General features: G+C 39.1%; 1 protein-coding gene across 2 annotated transcripts in view; it reads left to right on the top strand.

Annotated features, from left to right (window-relative positions):
- SLC12A2 (solute carrier family 12 member 2) overlaps positions 1-4,675 on the top strand; it is a 62,901-nt gene extending 58,226 nt beyond the window's left edge. For both annotated transcript variants that reach the window (XM_075488435.1, XM_075488434.1), the window contains exons 26-27: positions 753-820; positions 1,742-4,675. In XM_075488435.1, coding sequence (XP_075344550.1) covers positions 753-820; positions 1,742-1,877 — 204 coding nt within the window. In that variant the 3' untranslated portion in view covers positions 1,878-4,675. The remainder of the gene's footprint in view (positions 1-752; positions 821-1,741) is intronic.
- The last annotated feature ends 7,729 nt before the right edge of the window (positions 4,676-12,404 follow it).

The raw sequence follows: 12,404 nt of genomic DNA, 5'->3' as shown, positions 1-12,404 counted from the left end.
ATATTACCAAGGGGCTAGGGGGGAAGATTTTATAAAGTACAGGTACTTTATAGTTAGTGAACTGCTTGATGCCTTGCTGTTCCTCATGTCTACAAACACTGCCAAAACTAATTTCAGTGAGATAACTGAAGTGATTTATTTGTCTGCTGATAGCTTAATTGTTCTGCAGACACTAGCCCACAGACTAACTAGACTTCAGCTCATCCGAGAACAACAGAACTATAAGAAATGGTTAACTCAAAGTGTTTGCTAGAAAGTTTGTTGACATAAGAGAACTGAAAGTTACTGAGGAAGCTACCTCAGATGTTAAGACAGGATAAGGTAGTAAAAAAAAAAGGGAGGTCCATTATGGAGGTAGGCTTACCAAATGAAGGTGGGGCTTCATTTCTGTAAGACCTGCTCACTGTGAGCTTATAGGATATAGTTAAAAGAACCTTGAAGAGAGCATAAGGGGCTCTTGCTTCCAGGAGCTATGGAGGATGGTATCATTATTAGAGGAACTATCTTAAATTTAGCTTTCATAGTACGTGGCTTATTTGCACATTTTAAGCTTACTGCTTTCTTCTCTCCCAGCCTTGCAACAGTAACTGTTTCAGAAAAGTGAACAAGTTGCCAAACTGACGTGGAAGTACATGCTTTCTGTAAATGACTCATACCAATTGATCATAGCTGGTTTTCATTTTTCTGGAATAAAGGAGCTTTTTGTAGCTTTATATAAAAGATCTTTCTAATAAGTTTCATTTTAATTACAGACTTATCGCCAGATTAGGCTAAATGAGTTGCTGAAAGAACATTCAAGTACAGCTAACATAATTGTCATGTAAGTAAATGATTTGTACTGTTATCCTATTAATATAGAACTGTAATTTGAAATATAAATATATGTAAATACAGGTTAGGAAAAAGCCTATGCCTTGGCATTAAAGTATAGAAATACTCAAGGAGGTTTCAGCGCTGAAAGTATTTTTTAGAAGTATGGAGCTACTGATGAACGAAAAATGGCCTGTGTAGCCTTGTGCTTCTGATATGCTGCTTTAGGTGATTACCTCCACATTTGTAGTGCTGCTCAGGATTCTCACATTCCTTCCACTCCTGCATGCCAGCTATTCTGCTCTCTTTCAGGTCCTTCCTGTCAGTTCTTTTTCTAGGAAACCTCTCTAGATAAAGTTAGATCGTCATCCTGCTGATGGATTTCCATGAAATCACTGTTGGTGTAAATAAGCAGAATGTAGATCATAGGTTTCTTTGCTGTGTTTTTCTTTAGGAGCCTGCTTCAGAGCTCCATGAAGTAGTAGTGCAAATGAAGCTTGAGTAGGGCAAATAGAATTACAGTAGTTTTTTTCAAAAGAAAAGAGTATGGCATGTTTTGAAAGGATTGTGAAGAATATTAGACTGCACCAACCTGGCATCATAAGAAAAAGCTGTATTTTAAAATCTTGAAGAGTCTTTCAAGAAACTGTCTTCAACTGAGGAGAATTCTCCATGAAGTTGTCTGAATACAAAATGGTGGTAAGAGGCCAGAAGTGAGGTGTAAATAGATGTAAAGGCCTGTCGTGCTTAAGATACAAACTCTCAAATCATTAACTGAATTCTGAGGAAAAAAACAAAAACTGAAAAGGTTAGGAAATTTGACTTGATATCTACTTCTTTGCAGAATCACACTTTCATATTTATATGATGTGACTTGTATTCCACCAGGTTTTTCTAATTGTTCAATGCTTTTTTTCCTTGTGAATTTTAGGAGTCTGCCAGTTGCACGAAAAGGTGCAGTTTCTAGTGCGCTATACATGGCCTGGTTAGAAGCTCTTTCTAAAGATCTGCCACCAATTCTCCTTGTTCGTGGGAATCATCAGAGTGTTCTTACCTTCTATTCCTAAGAGTACTGCACATGGGACAGCTATGATGAAATGGTACTTCAGTGCCCAGGGGAGAGTGACTGACATGGTCTATAGTTCATTAACATCACAAAGGCAAAAAGTGACTCTTCTTTCACTATTTCACTGACTTGAAAGCACACAAGGAAAGTCACTGTATTTCTAAAGTTGTGACATCTTCAGTTTTATTCTGTATTTTCTGTAATTTAATCTTGCTTAATGGGGGAGGATTCCTTGTTAGACTGAAGAACAAGACAAGCTTTTTGTTTGCTATTTGAATAGCAGCAATAAAATGTTTTATTTTTGATCAATGAAAGGATTATAGATTTATAAAAGCCTTTTAGCCTTGAGGTGCCTTCTGAAATTAACCAAATCTCATCCATACATCCTATTTTGTAAATTTATATAGAATGTCAAAATCTGCCTTCAACTAAGAGTTTAGATCAGACTTCCTTTAGTTTCTAGTTTCTTCCATATTACAATAAAAATGAATGCTGCTTTTCAGTCTTCCATTGAGCTATTAGTTCTTAGTACTGTATGTTTTCTATTGTCAGAAAGTTTTTGGGTTTTTATTATTATATCTGTTAGATTTTAAGGTGAGAATTGGGGCAGGTCAGTTGAACTAAAACACATTCCTGATGTTATTGTCAAGACTTCGTGCTACTAAATTTTGTAACAGTTAAACTAATTCTTCTAGCAGAGAGAATCCTTTTCTCAAATTTGACAATGTATATTACTTTGGCACTAGTCTGAGATACACAGCTAACATTAGCTACCGTGGTGAAGGATACTGGTCAATCTTTGCTCTGTAGCTCTAATATGAAACTGAATTCATCTTACTGGCTGAGGCTTTTCACCATAATTACAAATTAGAAGAAAAAGACCTGTCCTAGTTCTTGGCCTATTATGTTTTGGTGTCACTTTCAACTTATTTTGAAACAAAACTCAACTTAAGGCTTGAATGGGGATAATATAAGCAACGTGATGCTATCTAACAGAAAACAGTAAACACTATGTGGAATCTTGCTATCCAATATGAAATGTAAAAGCTACAGTTCTCTTGCATTTTTCAACAAATGGTTAAAAGGACCACTAGTTACTAGGGGAGATGTTTTTAGGTCAATTCATTCAGTTGTCAGAAAATACATTTAGTCTTACTAAATAATACTCAGGTTTGATTGTCTAGCAATTTAGATCTATTCCATACATCCTACTTCATACATTTTCTATGTTGAATAAAGAAACTGCCAATCTTGTGTGCCCTTTCATTGTACATTTTGAAAACTCCATAATTTAATCTATGAACACCTACACAAGAAATTTCACTTGAGCCTTTGTATAAAGGTTAGTAATGTGAACTGTTTTTTAAATTCCTAATATATTTTGGATAGAAAGGATTGCCTAAAAACATTTCACAAGCTTTTGATATTAGCATTGGACATGCTACTGGATTGATTTACCAGTCGTTGAGTGACTTTCATTTAAGGATGCACAGAAAAGGTGTATTTTTTATGTTAAACACAAGATCAAATTGAAATGTAACTGTTTCTTTTGAAGGACGAAGCATAATCATTGTGTGGCACGGTAGAGCTTCAAGTTGTTGTGATTAAAGATAAAAATATTCTACACAGTGCAGTATACACTGTTGTCAAGTTCTTGGTAAACTGCAAAAAATCTTCTTTTGCTGTTTCTGTCAATTGGATTTGAGACTATTTGAATCATTTCACTTAAAAAAAATTAAGAAAAACAAACATGCATGTTTTGCTGCTAAGTGTGAGAACTGATGCCAGCATGAACCCAGCTTGTTACGATAAACATTATCAGATGAGACAGTTTGCGGTAAAAGTGCTGTTTCCTTCCAGGTGAGGGGGTGGGGATCAAACTTACCAACGTATCTATTACAGGTTTTACAGTGTTTTTTAGGGGATAAGGATGTCACATTGTGAATATGGAATCATTGCCATGTTTCTCCTTGTTTTGTGGGTTACATTCTTTTGAACAGATGGACAGTAAGGCATGGACTTAGTGCTGCTATCTTAAAAAAAAAAAATTGAAAAATGTGCACAGGTACACTTATTTAAAAGTTTTTTTGCCCATTCAGGAAACCATTGCTTGTGATCTGTAACACAGAAACCAAATGAAGTGTGTGTATACATGCATATATGTGTATAAAATTATATAAAATATATCTAAATATGCATATGGGGATAGTTAAGGTAATGTCTGTGAAATAATATAGGATGCTTTTCACATGCACTCTCAGAAGTCCACTAACGCTAGGCACAAGGTCAAGTTTCAAGATTATTTGCTACACTAAAATTTCAACAGTTAATGGTAATTGTTTGCAACAGATGTCAGTTAGTGGCAGTCACTCCAACTTCTGCTTTGATTTTGACGCCAAATTTAGTTATGTTCCAATCATTATTAATTACTTGAAAAATGAAATCACTTACACATGGCAATTCATACCTTCTATAGATTAGGTTTCTTTGTATGGGTTTAGAAAGACAGTAACAGCTGGAGAAAATCAATTATTTATTTGTTCACTTATATTTGTATTTAGGTTTCCTTTTACATACATTCTTTTTATATGCTTTTTCTGACATTACATATTTAAAAATAATGGAAAATAATTTAAAGATTTGAGCGTTAGTGGGTAATGGCCCACTTGGTTTGAAGATGTAAGATTTGATACTGTACTGTAACTGTCACACACAAATGCTTTTCTAATGTTTTAACATAATTATTGCAGTTAATACTTTGTACTGGGGGATGTCACTGCAATAAAGGAAGTGAATTCAATACAATGTCTTGTCTAACAAAGCCTTTTTTTATTGGTGGGGGATAGGGAATAATGTTCATAGGTTAACAGATTAATGCTGAAAATAGTTCCTGATAGGTGAATATGCTTATTGCATGCATCTGATACTTACCTTTATTGTGGAATTTGCATAGGACCATGAATAGAACTTAAAGCCATTCAGGTGTCTGGTATAAGGAGACAAGTGTTTTGTTCTTGGGAGGAATGTTTGCCACCACTGGGTTAGGAACACCGGTGGTTGCATAAGAAAAATAAACCTTGTTTTGCTCTAAAATTGGTCATGATGTGGCAGACAATGCAGCCTAATCCACAATATGCATTATGTTTAAGCTGGAACATTAGTATCTGAAAATTTGTTCCTATTACATATGCAATTTGTTTTACCTCTGAATACAGTGAAGGACTGTCAATAACTCCTCTTTCTCCCTCAAAATTGTAGTCCACTAGGATATGAGGAAATATGTTGGGAAAATAACTTGTAAGACTCAGTTGCAAAGCCGCTTGTAAGAAAGACACATTTTTGGCCTTAGCTCCACTAATGTACATTCAACTAGAAACTAGTTGAAAAATCTGAGTTTAAGAGCATAATGAGAAATGGCGAGTTATCTCATATCAAATGATACTTAGAACCAGTGAAGAACTTTTTAACAGCATCAATTCTGGTGTTTCCCAGTGTAGCTGGGTGACTGAAAATTTTTATTTGAAAATCAACCTCTAATAAATTCAGACCTCTACTATATATCCTTAATTTACTAAATACTTGTGGATTAAGTTTTTCCATGCATTTAAATCTAGGCCTTGAGAATGAGGTTTGGAGGCCAGTTGGAAGGGAATGTTTGTTAAAAATACACTGCCATCTTCTATGGCATTGGCTCTAACCTGTTTCAGTATGTAAAGAGGTATAGGAGAAAGGTATGTAGCAGTTTTTCTAGATCCTCCTATTTGCTGGACAAGTGGTTGATCTCAATAATGACAGAGGACCATTAGCTGAATTCACAGATGAGTGACTTCACGTATGCTTTCAAAGCTAAAAAATGAAAATTGGATCAAGGTTGATCTCATCACTTGGCTACACAATAAAAACAGTGAAGGTTCGCACTGCATAGTAACATGTTCTGGTTTTGTTTTGAAACAGGAAGGGAGGACTCCCTTCACTTTGGTGAATGTTCTTCATTAGTCTAGTTACACTTCTTCTATAACCTTTGTGGGATCCTGTAAATCTTGCCTGTACCCCTAAAACCTGGTTTATGTTCAGCTGGAGTGGGAGCTGGGCTTCAGGTCTGTGAGACTAGAGAGGCATTGAATGGTGTTCTGCTTCAGTACCACTGCCTTGCTTCCCTTTGGTGCAGGGTGAAAACTTCTGGGCACTTAACCTGTGCATCATCAGATCTTTCTTGCCACTCTGCCTCTCGACAGTGTGGTGTGGAACAAGTTATCAGAGTTACGACTGTGGATTAGGTTGGTGGAGGCTGATGCCTGCATTTAGGAGAGGGGGAAACAAGCTCGTGGGAATCATCACTTTGTTAACTTTTGAACTGGAGAGTAAATACTGAAGTAGTAGCATGCACCTTCTCCAAACAGAAGCAGGGAAGACCTTTGTCTTGAAACATAAGGTGCCTCATATGCCCCGAGGTCTAAATCACAATGACGAGAAACTATGCTCTGTCCTTTGGGCTGTATACATCAAACGTGCTGACAGGTGCACAACCAGAAGTTATCTGTGTGACCAGGCCCAAGTCAAGCCCACACTGACTGCTTACACCCCTCTTCTTACTGGTGTCAGCAGGCACAGAATTGAAAGCAGAAAAAGGAATCTGAAAACAGTTCCTTTGCCGATCTCAGCCTTGATCTGCTCTCGCTCTCTTCCAGAAAAGGCTGGCTTTGTAGCTCCAGGAATCTTTCCACCCTGCCCTCTGCCTGCCCGCCTCCTTCCCCACCCGCACTGCTTGTGGAGGCCCAGGGGAGCTAAGCTGCCACCACACAGCCTGCGCAGCCATGTTTACCTGCATGTCACAATGTAATGGGGAGAGGAAAAATGGAATCGTTCAGGATTTAAAGTGTCAGGCAATGCTGAATTTAACTTTTTAACCACCCTCTTTCCACAGCACCCCATTTCGTGCCCCTCGGGCCGCGCCGTTAAACACCCACACCCCGGCACCGCCCCTCCCGGCAGGCCCGCGCTCCTGTTGGCTGCAGATGTCTCCCCTCGTCCTCTTATTGGCTGCTGCGGGGGGGCGGGCCGCTTGTCCTGTCGTTCGTTAAAGCGTCGGCGCCGGGCGGTCTGCGGGGTGGCAGTGAGGGTGGAGGCCGACTGCGGGTGGAGGTGGCAGCGGGGCCGTGGGCGGTGCGGGGCCTGGGGGAGCTCTGGCTGTGCGGGCCGTAGTGCAGCCTCCGCGAACAGCTGCCCTTGCTGGCTTGTCATAAGCCTGCCCTTTTGCAAAATGCGCTGATGGTCGCTTATGCGTGGTGTTGTGAGCTGGAAATGTGTTTTTATTACGCTGCAGTGAAATCTTGTAAAATGACGCTCTTAAACAGGAATCTAGTGGCAGTAGGACCTGCACGTGAGAGAAGGGCCTCACAACTCTGCTCCCACCCTATGGGGGATCTGGGGAAAACTGGTCCTGATGAGCTGTAGCGAAAACAAATTCTAGTGTGAAGTTCTGTGTCTAGGTGCCTCGTCTTCATAGTCCCTCAGTTCCCGTCCACAGTAATAATTACAAAATCCGGCTGATAAAACACGGGTTTTAGCAAAAGAAACGGGAAATACTTTCTCCGTACCGTTACCTAGAACTGAAACTACAACGGTAGCGCGAGGTGGCGCCATTGTCTGTCGGCGTGTGAGGTAACGCCGGGCCCTGCGCTGCCAAGCGCTCTTCCTGCGCTCTTCCTTCGGTTTCAGGGGCTGAACGAATTGGTGCTTTGAATAAACGTAACGCATATCGGTGTAGCAGTATTCTTTTGCATTAAATCTGTCATAATTTCGACTGTGGATTGGAGAAAAATTTAATATTAATCCCCCTCCCCCGCCCCACCCCGTGGGAAAAATACTCTGGTTTTGTTTGAAAGAATGCAGGAGTCTCCAACTCTCTGTTGAGTTCAAACAGCCTTTTTACCACCCAGTAACCACCATTTCAGAAAGCACTGGGTGATGCTTGCTTTTGTCAGTGGCTATTTCCAGCTGTGTTAACGTTAGAGAGCAGAAGGATAAACACTGCAGGCAGAGAGAGAAGAGGCGTTAGAAAACAAAACAGACTGACATGACCCATCTGGTTTCAGAGTCACCCATAACATTTCAACAAGATATTTTTGCTTCAGAAGTAACAAACAAGACAAACGTCCACCACCTTCTACAAGTACAGAGGTAGGAGCAAGATGATAAAAGCTTTACGTCATCCCAAAATATTCAGGTACTGGCAATTTAAAGTATTGGAGGAAACTAAATAATGTAGCACTAGGCATTTCCAAGTTTACTAAGCTTGAGAATAAATTTATCACTCTGTTGAGGTGTTTTACAACTAATAACTAAATCTTGGAACATCTCTCTGCAATTAAATTTGTTTCTGCAAAACAGATGGTAAAATGGAGTTGCAAGCAAAGGATTTCCAGAGGGTCTGGCTGAAAATTAAAGAGCTGGGATTAGCCTTGAAACATCCTCACTCCCAGCCCCTCGTGGTCATTCATTCTTTCAGACCAAGCTGCCTGGCTGGACAGTTTAACCACAGTGTTGCAAATTATAGGGACTCTTGAACAATTCCTTTGTACTACTGTTACTGATTACATAGATTAACATTTAGAACAGTATTAAAAAAAATTATATATGAAGCAGTGGATGGGATATATGTACTAAAGAATATGCCAGATAATCCAATGTTAGCCTATGCGTTTTATAAAAGTTTTGGTCAATTTAATGCAACTCATCATCTCTGATGAGCAGTGGGGGTAAAGAAAAAAAATGAAAACAGATGTAAAGTGTAAAAATACAAGCACAAAAGTCAAGCATTGTTGCTTGTAGTAAAACATAGTAGTTTAAGCACCGGTAACCTAGAAATCACACCAGGTCAAAGCACGGTGCCTGCCAAGAGGAGCTTGCACCTCAAAGGAAATGACATTTTATGGAGTCAACCAACAACAGGCGTTCACAGTATTAACATATGAAATCAAGGCTAACCACAGAATAGTGTGGGCTTTCACATGGGATTTTGGCTAACCTCATATAGAATTTCATTTTACTTCTGATTGCACAGTTGAATGTTGTTAATTTTAGGAGTCTTTATTCTCATTAAAATGTTTCTGTATCCTTCAACTAGCAATAGTATTTCAGACATGGTAGGATTCAGAAATGGTAGGGAAAACTCAAGCTTTGGCAAATACGTGCCAAACCTGACTAAGCACTCTGTATCCATGATATTTTTATTTTAATTGTATTGCAGGGTTTGGGGATTGCCTTTTTTGTGTCCTTGCCATGTTTGTATGCACCTAGAAAAATGAGGCTTGATTCTCAGCTGGGACCTGAAAGTCACCATGATGCAAATAATTCCAATGGGTTAAAAAAAAAAAGAGGTTATAATTACTTGCCAACTCTGGGAACTGAGCATCCTCTCTAGCCAGAAAACAGATCTGATATTTTCCATCCTGTACTGTTGGCCAGCCCTGAAGCTCTTGGGTCATTCTACAAAACTCATTCTGTCCCAAACACAAAACATTCCAAGATTAGTTTGTGATTTGGAGTCTGTCTTTGCAAATGTACCTGTGCACCATCACTCCAAATGCATCATAATCAAAAAATTTTTACTTTCCTGGTATTAGGCAAGGTTAGTAATAAAAAGCATCTTCTCGTACTATAGCTTTGACTATAGATAGTCAGCCTCTAAATAAAGGGCAATAGGTTTTGAGTTTGTAGTCCTGTCCTTGTTCTGACAGTAATTAACCATATTCCATGGCAGCTTTTACGCCAGGAAGTAACTTAGTGGCAGATTTGGAATTCAGATCAAATCCTGATTTCTAGGTTTTGCTGTGAATACTAGGAATATTCTCTGTTACCTTTAATGGGAAACACTTTTAAATTACTTCTTTGTGATTACTTCTAACTTTAAAACATTTCTGTGTTGTGGGATAATTAGTTGTTACTGATAAAGAAAGATCAAATACATAACACAGCTTGTTCCTTCAGTCCATAAACATAAACATAAGTTAAAATCCAAGCTATCTACTTCCCAAATCTAACCAAAAGCAGGAAAATATGTTGTTTAGGTTCACTGGCTTCACTACAATATATGTATGGATCTTTGAAATTAGTCTGTGATATATGGAGCTTGAAGGAATGGCAAGGTTGTTCCTAAGATTTAAGATTTTCATGATGGCAGTAGTAATGGTGGGTCTGGTCAGGTCATGTTGTTTGACAGATTTTTTCAAGTTTGTATTGTTCGTCCTCCGGGTGAGTCACTAGTAAGCAGTTATTTATGGATAGGATACAAATTCTTTTTCTTAACTTTAAAAAGCATTAGAGAAATTCTTTTACTCTCCCACCTGTCCTCCTGGCCCTGCTTTAGTAAGAGAGTGGTGATCTTAAGAAGTGATATGTGCATTGTTTGTTCTTGCTGTTTTTTAAGAACTGTTTATAAAACAAAGCTCCAAGTTCTTTTTCAGGAGTAAGTAACATATAGAAGGTTGTAAGATACCTGGCTCTGTTTTGGGGGAGTTTTCATGCTTGTAAAATAAATTGTTTTGGGAGAGACCTGTGGAGGTCATCTAGCCCAACCCCCCTTCTCAAAGCAGCGCCAGGTATATCAGATTGCTCAGGGCCTTGTCAGGTTGAGTTTTTAATACCTCCAAGCCTCTCTGGGCATCTGTTCTAGTGCTCAAATTACAAGTTTTCGGTCACAAGGATGGTCTAAATCAGACTTTCCCATGCTGCAACTTGTCTGTTGCCTCTCATCCTATTGTGCACCAGGAAGAATGCATTCCCATTAGGTTACTGAAAACATGAAAAAGTTCTCCTTACTGCCTTATCTTCTTAAGCTGAAAAAACTCAGTTTTCTGAATCTCCTCTTACATGTTGCATGCTCTAGCCCAGTCACCAGTCATCTGGGTGGATGTGCTTATTTCCTTAGTATTTTGCTGCAAGTGAACTGAAGCCCATTTTATTGTTCTTCACATCTCTCACTAGTTTCAATTCCAACTGAGCTTTGGATTTCCAAACTTCATCCCTGTACACTTGGTCAACGTACTGGTATTCTTCACGGGCAGCCAGTCCCTGCATCCACCTTCTGGGTACTTGTGTTTGATTGCATGCAGAGGTTGTTTCATCTGTGCCGGCCTTCTGCTATGCTTGCTCAACTTCCTGCACATCTGATTAGAAGGTTCTTTTGCTTTTAAGAGGTTGTTGTTGAAGATAGCTGGGTTTCTGGGTCTCTTTGCCCTGCAGAACAGTCTCCTGTGGGAACCTGCTACACAGATCTTAAAAGAAGTCAAAGTCTGCTCTCCTGAGGCCCAGGGCTGTAGTTCTACCTTTTGTCTTGCTTACTTCTCTCAGGATTTTAAACTCTGCTCTTTGTCATAGTCGCTGCAGCCAAGACTGATCTTGGCCTTCACATCCCCAGCCAATTCTTTCTTGAGAGAAAACAGATTCAGCAGAGTTTGTCCTAGGTGGCTTTTTGAGCAGCTGCATCAAGAAAGTATCACCAAGACACTCAAGAAATCTCTTGAATTGCTTTCCCAGCTGTATTGCCCCTCCAACAGATATTGCTGTATTTAAAATACCCTGTAAGTACCAGAGCCTGTGTCTTCTTCCAGTTGTCTATTTCAAGTATGTTCTGAGATGTTTATACATATGCTCTTAGGAGAATAGAAAGGAATATAAGGTTACCTGCAAAAATGTTAGAGGCATCCCATGTCTCGATTTAGGAGTTGAGAGTCGAAAAAATTTAAATCAGTCTGCCGCTACAGTAGCTGTGAAATAATATGTCAAAGCCAACTGGCAAAAGATGAATGCCTGTGACTGAGATCCTATGGTTCCGAGTTCTGTTTTGGAGAAGACATCATAAGTGTCGTAAGGGAAGTTTAGGAGGATGGGAATTTAAATGGAAACCATTAACTGGCACATTCAATTCACCTAAGGATGAAAGAAAGATAGAACATGGATTACAGAGATTAGTGGAGTGCATGTTTTGGGTGTGAGAAGAAAACCGGGAACTCAGAGGGTAAGGACACAAGGGATGGACTGAGAAGATGCATGAACCATGGAATAGAATTGGCGGTAAATAGATGAGTGCCGACAAGAGGAGGAAGTCCACATCTTTGTCACCTGTTCTTCTCTCACTCTTCTGGAGAGAAATTAAGGTTTTGTGTCGAAAGGTAAACTGACATAAAAAGGCACTGGAGAAGTGTTATAGGATACCTGGAAGTGCAGATGTGGGGTCTTACTCAAATGAGAGTGCATCTGAAGGAAAAACTTTGTAGTGGAGGTAATCAGCTTAACATTTTGAATTATTTTTCTTGTTATTTCCATTTTCTGTCAGAGCTGGTGTGTAGAGTGCATGAATGCCCTCTGTGCATACTAAATTTTTTTGAAAAAGCATAGTGTACTATGGAAGTGCTTAAAGCATTTTGCTATTTTTTTCATCACTGTTTTTCATCTTTTTTTCTTCATGATTAACCATTTAGTTATGGAATACTTGATATTACTTGCATCATTGAAAATTTTGGGTTTT

This window comes from Mycteria americana, chromosome Z, assembly GCF_035582795.1.
Source record: "Mycteria americana isolate JAX WOST 10 ecotype Jacksonville Zoo and Gardens chromosome Z, USCA_MyAme_1.0, whole genome shotgun sequence".
Lineage (NCBI taxonomy): Eukaryota > Metazoa > Chordata > Aves > Ciconiiformes > Ciconiidae > Mycteria > Mycteria americana.
The sequence above is the reverse complement of the archived record's forward strand: the minus strand, read 5'-3'. Positions and strand labels throughout refer to the sequence as shown.